The sequence below is a fragment of the Myxine glutinosa genome, chromosome 1 (genome assembly GCF_964187855.1).
Source record: "Myxine glutinosa chromosome 1, kmMyxGlut1.1, whole genome shotgun sequence".
Lineage (NCBI taxonomy): Eukaryota > Metazoa > Chordata > Myxini > Myxiniformes > Myxinidae > Myxine > Myxine glutinosa.
This window is the reverse complement of record NC_136261.1, coordinates 3602236-3619760: the sequence shown is the minus strand read 5'-3', so window position 1 is coordinate 3619760 and position 17525 is coordinate 3602236. Positions and strand designations below refer to the sequence as shown.

Genomic DNA, 17525 nt, shown 5'->3' with positions numbered 1-17525 from the left:
TGAAGGAACAAGGTTCACGGTGGAGGAGGATGATTTAGAGTGAAGGAACAAGGTTCACGGTGGAGGAGGATGATTTAGAGTGAAGGAAGAAGGTTCAGGGTGGAGGAGGATGATTTAGAGTGAAGGAAGAAGGTTCACGGTGGAGGAGGATGATTTAGAGTGAAGGAACAACCTTCAGGGAGGAGGAGAATGATTTAGGGTGAAGGAAGAAGGTTCAGGGTGGAGGAGGAGGATTTGGAGTGAAGGAAGAAGGTTCAGGGTGGAGGAGGATGATTTAGAGTGAAGGAAGAAGGTTCAGGGTGGAGGAGGATGATTTAGAGTGAAGGAACAAGGTTCAGGGTGGAGGAGGATGATTTAGAGTGAAGGAACAAGGTTCAGGGTGGAGGAGGATGATTTAGAGTGAAGGAACAAGGTTCAGGGTGGAGGATGATTTAGAGTGAAGGAAGAAGGTTCAGGGTGGAGGAGGATGATTTCGAGTGAAGGAAGAAGGTTCAGGGTGGAGGAGGATGATTTAGAGTGAAGGAAGAAGGTTCAGGGTGGAGGAGGATGATTTAGAGTGAAGGAACAAGGTTCAGGGTGGAGGAGGATGATTTAGAGTGAAGGAACAAGGTTCAGGGTGGAGGATGATTTAGAGTGAAGGAAGAAGGTTCAGGGTGGAGGAGGATGATTTAGAGTGAAGGAAGAAGGTTCAGGGTGCAGGGATGATTTAGAGTGAAGGAAGAAGGTTCAGGGTGAAGCGGGATGATTTAGAGTGAAGGAACAAGGTTCAGGGTGGGGGAGGATGATTTAGAGTGAAGGAAGAAGGTTCAGGGTGGAGGAGGATGATTTAGAGTGAAGGAAGAAGGTTCAGGGTGGAGGAGGATGATTTAGAGTGAAGGAACAACCTTCAGGGAGGAGGAGAATGATTTAGGGTGAAGGAAGAAGGTTCAGGGTGGAGGAGGAGGATTTGGAGTGAAGGAAGAAGGTTCAGGGTGGAGGAGGATGATTTAGAGTGAAGGAAGAAGGTTCAGGGTGGAGGAGGATGATTTAGAGTGAAGGAACAAGGTTCAGGGTGGAGGAGGATGATTTATAGTGAAGGAACAAGGTTCAGGGTGGAGGAGGATGATTTAGAGTGAAGGAAGAAGGTTCAGGGTGGAGGAGGATGATTTCGAGTGAAGGAAGAAGGTTCAGGGTGGAGGAGGATGATTTAGAGTGAAGGAAGAAGGTTCAGGGTGGAGGAGGATGATTTAGAGTGAAGGAACAAGGTTCAGGGTGGAGGAGGATGATTTAGAGTGAAGGAACAAGGTTCAGGGTGGAGGATGATTTAGAGTGAAGGAAGAAGGTTCAGGGTGGAGGAGGATGATTTAGAGTGAAGGAAGAAGGTTCAGGGTGGAGGAGGATGATTTAGAGTGAAGGAAAAAGGTTCAGGGTGGAGGAGGATGATTTAGAGTGAAGGAACAAGGTTCAGGGTGGGGGAGGATGATTTAGAGTGAAGGAACAAGGTTCAGGGTGGAGGAGGATGATTTAGAGTGAAGGAACAAGGTTCAGGGTGGAGGATGATTTAGAGTGAAGGAAGAAGGTTCAGGGTGGAGGAGGTGATTTAGAGTGAAGGAACAAGGTTCAGGGTGGAGGAGGATGATTTAGAGTGAAGGAACAAGGTTCAGGGTGGAGGAGGATGATTTAGAGTGAAGGAAGAAGGTTCAGGGTGGAAGGAGGATGATTTATAGTGAAGGAACAAGGTTCAGGGTGGAGGACGATGATTTAGAGTGAAGGAAGAAGGTTCAGGGTGGAGGAGGATGATTTAGAGTGAAGGAACAAGGTTCAGGGTGGAGGATGATTTAGAGTGAAAGAACAAGGTTCAGGGTGGAGGATGATTTAGAGTGAAGGAAGAGTTCAGGGTGGAGAAGGATGATTTAGAGTGAAGGAACAAGGTTCAGGGTGGAGGAGGATGATTTAGAGTGAAGGAACAAGGTTCAGGGTGGAGGAGGATGATTTAGAGTGAAAGAAGAAGGTTCAGGGTGGAGGAGGATGATTTAGAGTGAAGGAAGAAGGTTCACGGTGGAGGAGGATGATTTAGAGTGAAGGAAAAAGGTTCAGGGTGGAGGAGGATGATTTAGAGTGAAGGAACAACCTTCAGGGAGGAGGAGAATGATTTAGGGTGAAGGAAGAAGGTTCAGGGTGGAGGAGGAGGATTTGGAGTGAAGGAAGAAGGTTCAGGGTGGAGGAGGATGATTTAGAGTGAAGGAAGAAGGTTCAGGGTGGAGGAGGATGATTTAGAGTGAAGGAAGAAGGTTCAGGGTGGAGGAGGATGATTTAGAGTGAAGGAAGAAGGTTCACGGTGGAGGAGGATGATTTAGAGTGAAGGAAGAAGGTTCAGGGTGGAGGAGGATGATTTAGAGTGAAGGAACAACCTTCAGGGAGGAGGAGAATGATTTAGGGTGAAGGAAGAAGGTTCAGGGTGGAGGAGGAGGATTTGGAGTGATGGAAGAAGGTTCAGGGTGGAGGAAGATGATTTAGAGTGAAGGAAGAAGGTTCAGGGTGGAGGAGGATGATTTAGAGTGAAGGAACAAGGTTCAGGGTGGAGGAGGATGCTTTAGAGTGAAGGAAAAAGGTTCAGGGTGGAGGAGGATGATTTCGAGTGAAGGAAGAAGGTTCAGGGTGGAGGATGATTTAGAGTGAAGGAACAAGGTTCAGGGTGGAGGATGATTTAGAGTGAAGGAGGAAGGTTCAGGGTGGAGGAGGATGATTTAGAGTGAAGGAACAAGGTTCAGGGTGGAGGAGGATGATTTAGAGTGAAGGAAGAAGGTTCAGGGTGGAGGAGGATGATTTAGAGTGAAGGAAAAAGGTTCAGGGTGGAGGAGGATGATTTAGAGTGAAGGAACAAGGTTCAGGGTGGGGGAGGATGATTTAGAGTGAAGGAACAAGGTTCAGGGTGGAGGAGGATGATTTAGAGTGAAGGAACAAGGTTCAGGGTGGAGGATGATTTAGAGTGAAGGAAGAAGGTTCAGGGTGGAGGAGGATGATTTAGAGTGAAGGAACAAGGTTCAGGGTGGAGGAGGATGATTTAGAGTGAAGGAACAAGGTTCAGGGTGGAGGAGGATGATTTAGAGTGAAGGAAGAAGGTTCAGGGTGGAGGATGATTTAGAGTGAAGGAAGAAGGTTCAGGGTGGAGGATGATTTAGAGTGAAGGAAGAAGGTTCAGGGTGGAGGAGGATGATTTAGAGTGAAGGAACAAGGTTCAGGGTGGAGGAGGATGATTTAGAGTGAAGGAACAAGGTTCAGGGTGGAGGAGGATGATTTAGAGTGAAGGAAGAAGGTTCAGGGTGGAGGAGGATGATTTAGAGTGAAGGAAAAAGGTTCAGGGTGGAGGAGGATGATTTAGAGTGAAGGAACAAGGTTCAGGGTGGAGGAGGATGATTTAGAGTGAAGGAACAAGGTTCAGGGTGGAGGATGATTTAGAGTGAAGGAAGAAGGTTCAGGGTGGAGGAGGATGATTTAGAGTGAAGGAACAAGGTTCAGGGTGGAGGAGGATGATTTAGAGTGAAGGAACAAGGTTCAGGGTGGAGGAGGATGATTTAGAGTGAAGGAAGAAGGTTCAGGGTGGAGGATGATTTAGAGTGAAGGAACAAGGTTCAGGGTGGAGGATGATTTAGAGTGAAGGAACAAGGTTCAGGGTGGAGGATGATTTAGAGTGAAGGAAGAAGGTTCAGGGTGGAGGAGGATGATTTAGAGTGAAGGAAGAAGGTTCAGGGTGGAGGAGGATGATTTAGAGTGAAGGAACAAGGTTCACGGTGGAGGAGGATGATTTAGAGTGAAGGAAGAAGGTTCAGGGTGGAGGAGGATGATTTAGAGTGAAGGAACAAGGTTCACGGTGGAGGAGGATGATTTAGAGTGAAGGAACAAGGTTCACGGTGGAGGAGGATGATTTAGAGTGAAGGAAGAAGGTTCAGGGTGGAGGAGGATGATTTAGAGTGAAGGAAGAAGGTTCACGGTGGAGGAGGATGATTTAGAGTGAAGGAACAAGGTTCACGGTGGAGGAGGATGATTTAGAGTGAAGGAACAAGGTTCACGGTGGAGGAGGATGATTTAGAGTGAAGGAAGAAGGTTCAGGGTGGAGGAGGATGATTTAGAGTGAAGGAAGAAGGTTCAGGGTGGAGGAGGATGATTTAGAGTGAAGGAACAAGGTTCAGGGTGGAGGAGGATGATTTAGAGTGAAGGAAGAAGGTTCAGGGTGGAGGAGGATGATTTAGAGTGAAGGAACAAGGTTCAGGGTGGAGGATGATTTAGAGTGAAGGAACAAGGTTCAGGGTGGAGGATGATTTAGAGTGAAGGAACAAGGTTCAGGGTGGAGGAGGATGATTTAGAGTGAAGGAACAAGGTTCAGGGTGGAGGATGATTTAGAGTGAAGGAAGAAGGTTCAGGGTGGAGGAGGATGATTTAGAGTGAAGGAACAAGGTTCACGGTGGAGGAGGATGATTTAGAGTGAAGGAACAAGGTTCAGGGTGGAGGATGATTTAGAGTGAAGGAACAAGGTTCAGGGTGGAGGATGATTTAGAGTGAAGGAACAAGGTTCAGGGTGGAGGAGGATGATTTAGAGTGAAGGAACAAGGTTCAGGGTGGAGGAGGATGATTTAGAGTGAAGGAACAAGGTTCACGGTGGAGGAGGATGATTTAGAGTGAAGGAACAAGGTTCAGGGTGGAGGATGATTTAGAGTGAAGGAACAAGGTTCAGGGTGGAGGATGATTTAGAGTGAAGGAAGAAGGTTCAGGGTGGAAGAGGATGATTTAGAGTGAAGGAACAAGGTTCAGGGTGGACGAGGATGATTTAGAGTGAAGGAACAAGGTTCAGGGTGGAGGATGATTTAGAGTGAAGGAACAAGGTTCAGGGTGGAGGATGATTTAGAGTGAAGGAAGAAGGTTCAGGGTGGAGGAGGATGATTTAGAGTGAAGGAAGAATGTTCAGGGTGGAGGAGGATGATTTAGAGTGAAGGAACAAGGTTCACGGTGGAGGAGGATGATTTAGAGTGAAGGAAGAAGGTTCAGGGTGGAGGAGGATGATTTAGAGTGAAGGAACAAGGTTCACGGTGGAGGAGGATGATTTAGAGTGAAGGAAGAAGGTTCAGGGTGGAGGAGGATGATTTAGAGTGAAGGAAGAAGGTTCACGGTGGAGGAGGATGATTTAGAGTGAAGGAACAAGGTTCACGGTGGAGGAGGATGATTTAGAGTGAAGGAACAAGGTTCACGGTGGAGGAGGATGATTTAGAGTGAAGGAAGAAGGTTCAGGGTGGAGGAGGATGATTTAGAGTGAAGGAAGAAGGTTCAGGGTGGAGGAGGATGATTTAGAGTGAAGGAACAAGGTTCAGGGTGGAGGAGGATGATTTAGAGTGAAGGAAGAAGGTTCAGGGTGGAGGAGGATGATTTAGAGTGAAGGAACAAGGTTCAGGGTGGAGGATGATTTAGAGTGAAGGAACAAGGTTCAGGGTGGAGGATGATTTAGAGTGAAGGAACAAGGTTCAGGGTGGAGGAGGATGATTTAGAGTGAAGGAACAAGGTTCAGGGTGGAGGATGATTTAGAGTGAAGGAAGAAGGTTCAGGGTGGAGGAGGATGATTTAGCGTGAAGGAACAAGGTTCACGGTGGAGGAGGATGATTTAGAGTGAAGGAACAAGGTTCAGGGTGGAGGATGATTTAGAGTGAAGGAACAAGGTTCAGGGTGGAGGATGATTTAGAGTGAAGGAAGAAGGTTCAGGGTGGAGGAGGATGATTTAGAGTGAAGGAAGAAGGTTCAGGGTGGAGGAGGATGATTTAGAGTGAAGGAAGAAGGTTCAGGGTGGAGGAGGATGATTTAGAGTGAAGGAACAAGGTTCAGGGTGGAGGAGGATGATTTAGAGTGAAGGAACAAGGTTCACGGTGGAGGAGGATGATTTAGAGTGAAGGAACAAGGTTCAGGGTGGAGGATGATTTAGAGTGAAGGAACAAGGTTCAGGGTGGAGGATGATTTAGAGTGAAGGAAGAAGGTTCAGGGTGGAGGAGGATGATTTAGAGTGAAGGAACAAGGTTCAGGGTGGAGGAGGATGATTTAGAGTGAAGGAAGAAGGTTCAGGGTGGAGGAGGATGATTTATAGTGAAGGAAGAAGGTTCAGGGTGGAGGATGATTTAGAGTGAAGGAAGAAGGTTCAGGGTGGAGGAGGATGATTTAGAGTGAAGGAAGAAGGTTCAGGGTGGAGGATGATTTAGAGTGAAGGAACAAGGTTCAGGGTGGAGGATGATTTAGAGTGAAGGAACAAGGTTCAGGGTGGAGGAGGATGATTTAGAGTGAAGGAACAAGGTTCAGGGTGGAGGAGGATGATTTAGAGTGAAGGAACAAGGTTCACGGTGGAGGAGGATGATTTAGAGTGAAGGAACAAGGTTCAGGGTGGAGGATGATTTAGAGTGAAGGAACAAGGTTCAGGGTGGAGGATGATTTAGAGTGAAGGAAGAAGGTTCAGGGTGGAGGAGGATGATTTAGAGTGAAGGAACAAGGTTCAGGGTGGAGGAGGATGATTTAGAGTGAAGGAAGAAGGTTCAGGGTGGAGGAGGATGATTTATAGTGAAGGAAGAAGGTTCAGGGTGGAGGATGATTTAGAGTGAAGGAAGAAGGTTCAGGGTGGAGGAGGATGATTTAGAGTGAAGGAAGAAGGTTCAGGGTGGAGGATGATTTAGAGTGAAGGAAGAAGGTTCAGGGTGGAGGAGGATGATTTAGAGTGAAGGAAGAAGGTTCAGGGTGGAGGATGATTTAGAGTGAAGGAAGAAGGTTCAGGGTGGAGGAGGATGATTTTGGGTAAATGATGATTGCTTTGAGTGAAGGAGGTTGGTTCTGGTGTCACGAATGATTTATATGAAGGGAGACATAGAGAATGGAAATGCAAAGGAAGAGAAAACGACAGGCTCAGACAAATAAGAAGGAAAACAGATACCCGTGAGATCGACAGGGGTTGTCCAGAATCTTTTCCTCCTTGGAGTCGGAAACCCCATGGAGGAGACCCGGAAAGAGTGACGGACATTTCTCCCATGTTGACACACTCACTTCTTCCTTTTTCACCTTCTTCTTTCAGTATCATGCAGCGATCCCTCTTTCCCAAAGAGCTATTCCCTCCCCGTCTCAGGAAATCTACAAACAAAACAAACTTGGAAATTAAAACATACCTGATCATACATTTACATCACTCACGCAAACAGGTAAACTCAAACAGGTAAAAGAGAGAACGTCTTTAAGTGTACTCTTCTTACACCGTCTCTGCAGCACGTGATGCTTTGGATGTGCCAGATGCACATTCCTGCACTTCCGTTGAATGATTTGTCTCGCACCGATCCCAGAGTATTTAGTGGGGCGGCTTAGCCCAAATATTCAAAAGAATTGTGCATTTTGTGAAACAAGCACCAAATTTGGCACAAATGTACATTAATATGTTGCGAACATTTTCAGATATTGGGCCACTTGAAATTCCGTAATTGTTTTTTTCAAATTTTTTCAAATTTCGTAATTTCAAATTTTTCGGGTGACACCGTCACAATTTCGGTCTTCGAGGCCGGCCGATAGGCAAAGTGTGACCGGAAGGGACGAGGTTCTCCTGACCACGTGGCCCTCGATCTGGGAAGCGAGAGGCGTTCCATTAGTGGACGCGCCCCTCACGCCCGACTTTTGGGCGGCCCCGGCAGGCCGTTTGTTTTGACGTTCCGTGACAGGCCCCGCACCCCCACCTCCGGGCCGACCGGAAGCTTGTGCTGAGTACATCATACCTGAACAACTCAGTGAGGCAGAACACAGCAGTGCACACCAGGGTGACCCCTTCAGTGCATAAACCAATTAACCTGTCCACTGCAGGGCATATAGAAATGAAGTTATTTTCTGCATATAATAATAATATAAGTTCAGTTCTATATAACAATTTCTGTTATCACCACTACCACTACAACTACCACTACTACAAGCTTTGTCTGAAATTTTGTGGACTAACAGACAAACAGACATACAGACAAGCTGGGATCAAAACATTACCTCCTTCCACCATTGAGTGTAGAGGTAAACATCATGGAAATTATATCATGCCCTAGATTTAATTCATGCTTACCCATGTATTTGCTTCACTGGTTCACAAGGTCTTTTGCATACATGTAATTCAGACTCTCGTCTTCATTGCTGACCACACAATGTTCGCAACATATTAATGTACATTTGTGCCAAATTTGGTGCTTGTATCACAAAATGCACAATTCTTTTGAATATTTGGGCTAAGCCGCCCCACTATATCGGCCGGCCTCGAAGACCGAAATTGTGATGGTGTCACCCGAAAAATTTGAAATTACGAAATTTGAAAAAAATTGAAAAAAAAAATTACGGAATTTCAAGTGGCCCAATATCTGAAAACGTTCGCAACATATTAATGTACATTTGTGCCAAATTTGGTGCTTGCATCACAAAATGCACAACAGGTTTGCTATGCTGCTACACTAATTGGTGCACACAAGCTCACTCTTTTTGGGGTACACTGCACATGGGATTTTTAATGAACAAAATGCCAAAATGTAGACAGGACAGCCGGCTTTATACCCCCTCCAAAGGACATGTTCTGAGATGCAGCTCTCACCAAGGACATTGCAGGATAAGAGGTTTTTACAGCGTAGCCCATAGGGCAAAGCCGTCTAGAACAGTGTTTGTCTGTCTGTATGTATGTATGTATGTATGTATGTATGTATGTATGTATGTATGTATGTATGTATGTCCCCTCAAACATATACCAATCAGAGCTGAGGATCTAGTCACATGACACGGTGATGTGATTACGTCTGATGTCATTACGGCGGTACGGTGGTACGGCAGCTGACTCTCCACACTCTGGCATTTCGTTCAAGCCGTACATATAGTCGAACCTGTCATATATCACAATCGCCATGTCTACCTTTACGCTTTTCATTCAGTGTGAAACACAAACAAACCGATTGTTAAAATGATCATCAAATATCGAAAGCATTGATGTTTCGGATCTTGCAACAATACAGTACGTATAGGCCTTAGGCTTCATGCCTTCATGCCTTCATGCCTCACCTTCGGGCCGCTTCAGACAAATTAAGCCCAGGTTTTTAAATAAAGTAGTGTATCGTTTCAGTAGTATGGTTTTCGTAATAATGATAATAATATAGTGTGGCGGACACAAAAGCCCACTGGCGTGGTGACATCATTCCACGCACCAAGTGGGCGGTGGCCACGCCCGAGGGGTAGGCGTGGCCTCATGATATACACCGGGCGACCAGCCCGGAGGAGTTCAGTGTTACAGTGTAGTCTTACAATAAAGACGTTTGTATGTTACCGCTTCTCCGCTTCCTCCTTGCTCACAAGCAGCGCGCGTAACGCCGCGCTTTACTGGTGACCCTCGACGTTGGATCTGCCGGAGCGATCCTTCCACACGCGACGCCATCGCCATGGCCGCCTTCGTCAAACTTCCGGAATTTTGGGAGGCTCAGGCCGAAGTCTGGTTCGTCCAGGCCGAAGCCCAATTTCAGCTTCGGCACCTCACCGGCGATGACACGCGCTACTGCCACGTCGTCGCCTCCCTCGGGCCCGGCACGGCCGCTCGAGTTGTGTCCGTCCTTCGCCACCCACCGGACGGCCACAAGTACGAGGCACTCAAGCGGCTACTCCTAGCCACGTTCAGCCTCACGGACGACGCACGGGCCGACCGCCTCCTGGATCTCCCCGAGCTCGGTGAGACGCGCCCGTCGGTCCGAATGGACCATATGCTGTCACTGTTGGGCGACGAAGCCCCCGGTTCGCTATTCCGGGCGCTTTTCCGTCGCCAACTTCCAGCGCAGGTTCGCCTCGCGTTGGCCGGGACCGGGCTAACGGAACCCCGAGCATTGGCGGCCGAGGCGGACAAGTACTTCGCCGCTTCGGACACGCGGGCGAGCGTTGGCGTGGCCGTCACGGCCTTCGACGCTGCTGTTCCACAGCATCATCTTCTACAGCACGCTGAAGTTCAGCAGCATGCTGATACGCACCTCGTGAACGCCGCCACGCCCCGCCCTCCGCCGCGGCGAAAACCGCCACCGCGGGGAAACCTGTCGACTCCACCGGCCTGGCGGAGCCAGCCGCGCTCCTCCAGCTCCACCACCTGGTGCTGGTTCCACGCCAAGTTCGGCCACGAAGCTCGGCGGTGTCATCCGCCGTGCTCCTTCAATGGGTCGGGAAATGCCCGGGCCGGCGCTCAATTGTGGCGATGAGCGCCGGCCGTTCGAGCAGCCTGCTGTTCATAACGGACACCTTCTCCGGGCGCCGTTACCTGTGCGACACGGGAGCGCAGGTGAGTGTCATTCCCGCCGGCACGTCAGACAAGCACGCCGCGGGTGGGGGCCCCGCACTGCTTGCCGCGAACGGGACGCCCATCCGTACGTACGGAAAACGCTGCCTCTCTCTGCGGTTTGGAGGGCAGGTTTTCCGATGGACGTTCGTCACCGCCGACGTGCCCATGGCACTGCTTGGCGCGGACTTCCTGTGCGCTAATGGGCTCCTGGTCGACGTCAAGCGCAGACGGCTTGTCCAGGCCGAGACGTTCAGCTCGCTCGCTTGTGCGTTGCCCAGCTCAACGAGCGGCTTGCCAAGCGGCTTGCCGAACGATTCGGTTCCGGCCACGTTGGTCTGTACGCTTCCGGCAGCGGACGCATTCACCCGCCTCCTCGCCGGCTTCCCGGCCCTCACGCGGCCCACCTTCTCGGCGGGGGCCGTCAAGCACGGGGTGGCCCATCACATCCCCACCGTCGGGCCACCGGTCTACGCCCGGGCACGCCGCCTCGAGCCGACGAAGCTGGCGGTGGCAAAAGCGGCGTTCGCTACCCTGGAGCGACTCGGCATCGTTCGGCGCTCAGAGAGCGCTTGGGCGTCGCCGCTGCACATCGTGCCGAAGCCCGGCGGGGGATGGCGACCGTGCGGGGACTATCGCCGTCTCAATGACGCCACGACTCCCGACCGCTACCCCGTCCCCCACATTCAGGACTTTTCTGCCCGTTTGGCGGGCAGGTCCTTCTTCTCGAAGGTGGACCTCATACGCGGCTACCATCAGGTCCCCGTCAGGCCGGAGGACGTCCCGAAGACGGCGGTCATCACGCCATTCGGACTCTTCGAGTTCCTGCGCATGCCCTTCGGTCTGAAGAATGCGGCTCAGGCGTTCCAGCGACTGATGGACAGCGTCCTGCGCGACTTGGATTTTGTCTACGTCTACCTGGACGATATCCTCGTCGCCAGCGTGTCCCGCGAAGAGCACCTACGCCACCTCCGCACGCTCTTCGAACGCCTGGGCCAGCATGGCCTAATTGTGAACCCCGCAAAGTGCCGGTTCGGCGCCGCCACAATCGATTTTCTGGGGCACCGTGTCACCAGGCACGGCGCCGTCCCCCTGCCGGCCAAGGTGGAGGCGGTGAAGGGGTTTCCGCGCCCCCGCACGATCAGAGGGCTGCAGGAGTTCCTGGGCATGGTGAACTTTTACCATCGGTTCCTGCCCCGTATCGCCGAGCTCCTGCGCCCCCTGCACGAAGCTCTCCGAGGTAAGCCGGGCAAAGGCGACGTTACCTGGACCGAGCAGATGGACACGGCGTTCACGGGCGCGAAGCTCGCCTTGGCTAACGCCACCATGCTCGCGCACCCGGCGCCCGATGCACCGATCGCCCTCACCACCGATGCCTCGGACTACGCGGTGGGCGCGGTGCACGAGCAATGGGTGCGTGGAGCTTGGCAACCGCTGGCGTTCTTTAGCCGGCAGCTTCGCCCGCCCGAACGCCGTTACAGTACCTTCGACCGCGAGTTGCTCGGACTTCACTTGGCGGTCAGGCACTTCCGCCATCTGCTCGAGGGCCGGGCGTTCACTGCCTTCGTCGACCACAAGCCGCTGATCTTCGCGATGGGCAAGGTCACCGAGCCGTGGTCGGCCCGGCAGCAGCGTCACCTCTCGGCCGTGTCCGAGTACACGACGGACATCCAGCACGTCGCGGGGAAGGACAACCCGGTGGCGGATTGCCTTTCCAGGGCCGTCGCCCACGCAGTCCACCTCGGCATCGACTATGCCCGGATGGCAGCGGACCAGGCCGCTGACCCCGACGTCCAGGCCTTGCGGACCACCGTCACGGGCCTCCGCGTCACCGAGGTGCCGTTCGACGGCGCGGGCGCGGCCCTCTTGTGCGACGTCTCCCTCGGGCGTCCTCGCCCCATTGTGCCCGCGGGCTGGCAGCGCCAGGTGTTTGACGCCATCCACGGCCTGTCCCACCCGGGCGCGAGGGCCTCCCAAAGGCTGATCGCCGACAAGTTCGTCTGGCATGGCCTCCGGAAGGCCGTCCGCGGCTGGGCCAGGACGTGCCTCGCGTGCCAGCGCGCCAAGGTGCACCGGCACACCCAGGCCCCGTTGGCCCCGTTCACGGTGCCGGAACGCCGGTTTGACCACGTCCACGTGGACCTGGTGGGACCTCTGCCCCCCTCGCGGGGTTTCACCTACGTCCTCACCATGGTGGACCGCACCACCCGGTGGCCGGAGGCCGTGCCCTTGGCGTCGACAACGGCGGCCGATGTCACGCAGGCTTTCATCGCCACCTGGGTCGCCCGGTTCGGCGCCCCCTCAGACATCTCATCCGACCGCGGCCCCCAGTTCACCTCGGAGCACTGGGGGGCGGTTGCGCAGGGGCTCGGGGTCCGGCTGCACCGAACCACGGCCTACCACCCCCAGGCTAACGGCCTGTGTGAGCGATTTCACCGCTCATTGAAGGCCGCGCTCCGGGCCACCCTCCGCGAGGGGTAGGCGTGGCCTCATGATATACACCGGGCGACCAGCCCGGAGGAGTTCAGTGTTACAGTGTAGTCTTACAATAAAGACGTTTGTATGTTACCGCTTGTCCGCTTCCTCCTTGCTCACAAGCAGCGCGCGTAACGCCGCGCTTTAATAGTAAATATAACCATAACACTCTAATCCCAATGTCATGAATACAAAGTTGGTGGATTGAAGCGGTGTATGGTTCATGAATCAATGATAAGCAGTGTATGGTTCATGAATCAATGATAAGCGGTGTATGGTTCATGAATCAGTGATAAGTGGTGTATGGTTCATGAATCAATGATAAGCGGTGTATGGTTCATGAATCAGTGAAAAGTGGTGTATGGTTCATGAATCAATGATAAGCGGTGTATGGTTCATGAATCAATGATAAGCGGTGTATGGTTCATGAATAAATGATAAGCGGTGTATGGTTCATGAATCAGTGATAAGTGGTGTATGGTTCATGAATCAATGATAAGCGGTGTATGGTTCATGAATCAGTGATAAGTGGTGTATGGTTCATGAATCAATGACAAGCGGTGTATGGTTCATGAATCAGTGATAAGCGGTGTATGGTTCATGAATCAATGATAAGCGGTGTATGGTTCATGAATCAATGATAAGCGGTGTATGGTTCATAAATCAATGATAAGCGGTGTATGGTTCATGAATCAATGATAAGCGGTGTATGGTTCATGAATCAGTGATAAGTGGTGTATGGTTCATGAATCAATGATAAGCGGTGTATGGTTCATGAATCAATGATAAGCGGTGTATGGTTCATGAATAAATGATAAGCGGTGTATGGTTCATGAATCTGAAGGAGCAGTGCTCCTGCTTGAGACGGACGAAGTGACGGACAAGACACAAACTCGTCCGAGAAGATGTTTAATGTATAATCAACTCGGGAACTCTGAAAGCCCGTTTATCGGGTTCGCATACATATAATCCAAGCCAAAAAGCATACGTCAGAACCAAAGCCACGCCTCTCAGGCGAGGCACGCTTTGGTGGTCATGTGACCGACAGGTGCAAGCAATTATAACCTCGGCGTCGCGGTTTGACCGCCGGTTACATCACCGGCTGGGGTAACGAGATTATGTTGCTGGTCTCGAGCTTTGGGGGACCCATGGGTCGCTACACACACCCCCCCAGAATCGACTTGGTCCAGGAAGGTCAACCTGAGGGGGGTCCGGATGACCCGACCGAAACGACCCCTCGCTGGTCGTGGGGGGGGGGGGGGGGTCCGGTGTGGTGGCGGGTGGCCGGGCGGGGGGTGCAGTGGACGGGGGGTGGCCGCGCCGCGGTGGGAGAGCCAGCCGTGGTGGCTGGCCGACGTCCATGTGGGCTGGCTTGAGGCGGTCCACCGAAATCCGGTCCGCCCGGCCGCCGATGCTGACGACGAAGGACTTGTTGTCCCGTCGTAGGACCCGGAAGGGTCCGTCGTATGGTGGCCGGAGCGGCCGCCGGTGCGCGTCGTGGCGCACAAAGACGTACTCCGCCGTGCGGAGTGCTGGGGGGACGTAGGATTGAGGGTCGCCGTGGCGGGACGTGGGCACCGGGGCGAAACGTTGGGCGGCCTCCTGGAAGTCCGTGCGCTGGCGCGCGGCGGACCAGGGGCTGGTGGCGTCGGGCACGAACTCGCCCGGGACACGGAAGGCCTGGCCATACACCAGCTTGGCGGTGGACGCCTGGAGGTCCTCCTTTGGAGCCTTGCGGAGGCCCAAAAGGACCCACGGGAGCCGTTCGGCCCAGCCGTCGTCCTGGAGGCCGGCCATGAGTGCGGCCTTCATGGAGCGGTGGAACCGCTCGCACAACCCGTTGGCCTGGGGGTGGTAGGCCGTGGTGCGGTGCAGGGTAACGCCCAACGTGCGGGCGACTGTGCCCCACAGTTCGGACGTGAATTGTGGGCCGCGGTCCGACGAGATGTCCGCTGGTGCGCCGAAACGCGCGACCCAGGTGGCGATGAATGCCTGGGCCACGTCGGCGGTGGTGGTGGAGGCGAGGGGCACGGCCTCCGGCCACCTGGTGGTCCTGTCCACCATGGTAAGCAGGTGGGTGAACCCCTGCGATGGGGGAAGGGGACCCACCAGGTCCACGTGGACGTGGTCGAAACGTCGCTCGGGCACGGTGAAAGGAGCCAGCGGAGCCTGGGTGTGACGGTGGACCTTGGCCCGCTGGCAGGGTGTGCAGGCGTTGGCCCAGTTGCGGACGTCCCGTCGCAACCCATGCCAGACGAAACGTGCCGACACCAGCCTCTGGGACGCCTTCTGGCCCGGGTGAGAGAGGCCGTGGAGCGAGGCAAAAATGCGATGCCGCCAGGTGACCGGCACAACGGGGCGAGGTCGGCCTTGGGAGACGTCACAAAGCAGGACCGTGTCCGCGAAGGGGACGTCAGCCAAGCGGAGGCCCGTGTCCGCCACCTGGAGCGCCTGCACCGTGCCGTCGGTGGCCTGGTCCGTCGCCATCAGGGCGAAATCGACGCCGAGGTGGACGGCGTTGGCGCCGGCTCAAGAAAGGCAGTCGGCCACGGCGTTGTCTTTTCCGGCGACGTGCCGGATGTCCGTGGTGTATTCCGACACGGCGGAGAGGTGGCGCTGCTGGCGGGCCGACCACGGCTCCGTGACCTTGGCCATGGCGAAAATCAATGGCTTGTGGTCGACAAAGGCCGTGAACGGGCGGCCCTCCAGGAGGTGGCGAAAATGGCGGACGGCCAGGTACAGCCCGAGGAGCTCGCGGTCGAAAGTGCTGTACTTCAACCCGTTGGGCAGGAGTTGCCGGCTGAAGAACGCGAGCGGCTGCCAGGCCCCGTTTACCCATTGTTCATGAACCGCGCCCACGGCGTAGTCGGAGGCGTCCGTGGTGAGGGCGATGGGAGCATGGGGTACCGGGTGGGCCAGCAGTGTGGCGTTGGCGAGGGCCCGTTTCACGCCGGTGAAAGCAGCGTCCATGTCCGTGGACCAGACGACGTCGCGCTTCGCCGGCTGGCCGCGGAGGGCGGTGTACAAGGGCCGCATGAGTTGCGCAGCTCGGGGCACGAAGCGGTGATAAAAGTTCACCATCCCGAGGAACTCCTGCAGCGCCTTGACGGAGCGGGGGCGCGGGAAAGCGGCGATGGCCTCGACTTTGGCCGGTAGCAGCACGGTGCCGTTCCGGGTGATGCGGTGGCCCAAAAAGTCGATCGTCGCCGCACCAAAGTGACATTTGGCCGGGTTGACGATCAAGCCGTGCTCGCTGAGGCGGCCAAACAGCGTCCGGAGGTGGAGGAGGTGCTCGGCTCTGGACGTGCTGGCAACGAGGATGTCGTCCAGGTAGGTAAAGAGGAACGGCAAGTCGCGCAGCACGCCGTCCATCAGGCGCTGGAACGCCTGTGCCGCGTCTTTGAGGCCGAAGGGCATCCGGAGGAATTTGAAGAGGCCGAAGGGTGTAATAACGGCCGTCTTCGGGATGTCGGCCGGGCGGACGGGCACCTGGTGGTACCACCGAATCAGGTCCACTTTTGAAAAAATGGTCCGCCCCGCCAACCGGGCGGAAAAATCCTGGATGTGCGGGACAGGGTACCTGTCGGGGGTAGTGGCGTCGCTGAGGCGGCGGTAGTCGCCGAATGGCCGTCATCCGCCCCCCGGCTTCGGGACGATGTGCAGCGGCGAGGCCCAGGCGCTGTCGGAGCGCCGCACGATGCCGAGGCGCTCCAGCGCGGCGAACTCGGCCTTGGCGACGGCGAGTTTGGCTGGGTCGAGACGGCGAGCTCGGGCGTACACCGGCGGGCCCGTAGTGGGAATATGATGCTCGATGCCGTGACGCACCGCGACGGCCGAAAACGTCGGTCGCGTGAGGGCCGGGAACTCCGCGAGGAGATGCGCGAAGTCGTCTGCCAACGGGAGGACGCAGGAAAGCTCGGTGGGCGCGGAACGGCTCAAGGCGCACGCCAGCGAGCTGAAAGTTTCGGCGTTGACGAGACGCCGGCGTTTAACGTCGACCAGCAGCCCATGGGCGCAAAGGAAATCGGCACCGAGCAAAGCCATGGGGACGTCCGCCGTCACGAACTCCCAGCGAAAGAGCTGGCTGCCGAAGCGGAGGGTGACGGTGCTTGGGCCGAAGGTGCGGATGGCGGAGCCGTTGGCCGCGATTAAGGAGGGTCGCAAATGGTGGCCCGCCTGTCCGCCGAAGCGGGAATGACGCTCAGCTGAGCGCCGGTGTCGCAGAGAAAACGCCGCCCCGACGCTTGGTCCGTGATGAATAGCAGGCTTCCGGAACGGCCGGCGCTCATGGCTGGTAGTGAGCGCCGGCCCGACCGTTTCCCGACTTGCCGAACGTGCACGGGGGTCGACATGATCGGGCCCGCCGCCCGAACCTGGCGTGGAAATAACACCAGGCCGGGTCTGGCGGGGGCTCCGGTCGACGCGTCGGGACCGGGCGACGCGGCGTCGCCGCTGGCAGTCGCGCCGGCCCGGCGGCCTCCGGGAAGGAAGCTGCGTCGCGGGCGTCGGGCGGGAAACTGCGCCGCGGGCGCCGACTGGGCGGCGGGCGGGCTCCCGGCAGCCACCCCGACGAGCTGGCTTGCCGAATAGATCTTGTCGGCCTCCCTGGCGAGGTCGTGGGGGTTCGCGATGGTCGTGCTTGCCAGGGCGACCCGTACCTGGGCCGGGAGCTGGCGGAGAAAAAGCTCTCGGAAAAGGAAATCCGAGGGGTGCTCGCCGAGCAATGCGAGCATGTAGT

The 17525-nt window shown here is 54.7% G+C and overlaps 1 protein-coding gene across 2 annotated transcripts in view; it reads right to left on the bottom strand.

The window, feature by feature from the left end:
- Window positions 1–17525, bottom strand: part of LOC137420827 (uncharacterized) — a 137144-nt gene that overhangs the window by 54679 nt on the left and 64940 nt on the right. For both annotated transcript variants that reach the window (XM_068106260.2, XM_068106252.2), the window contains exon 8: window positions 6935–7128. In XM_068106260.2, the coding sequence (XP_067962361.2) occupies window positions 6935–7128 (194 nt within the window). The remainder of the gene's footprint in view (window positions 1–6934; window positions 7129–17525) is intronic.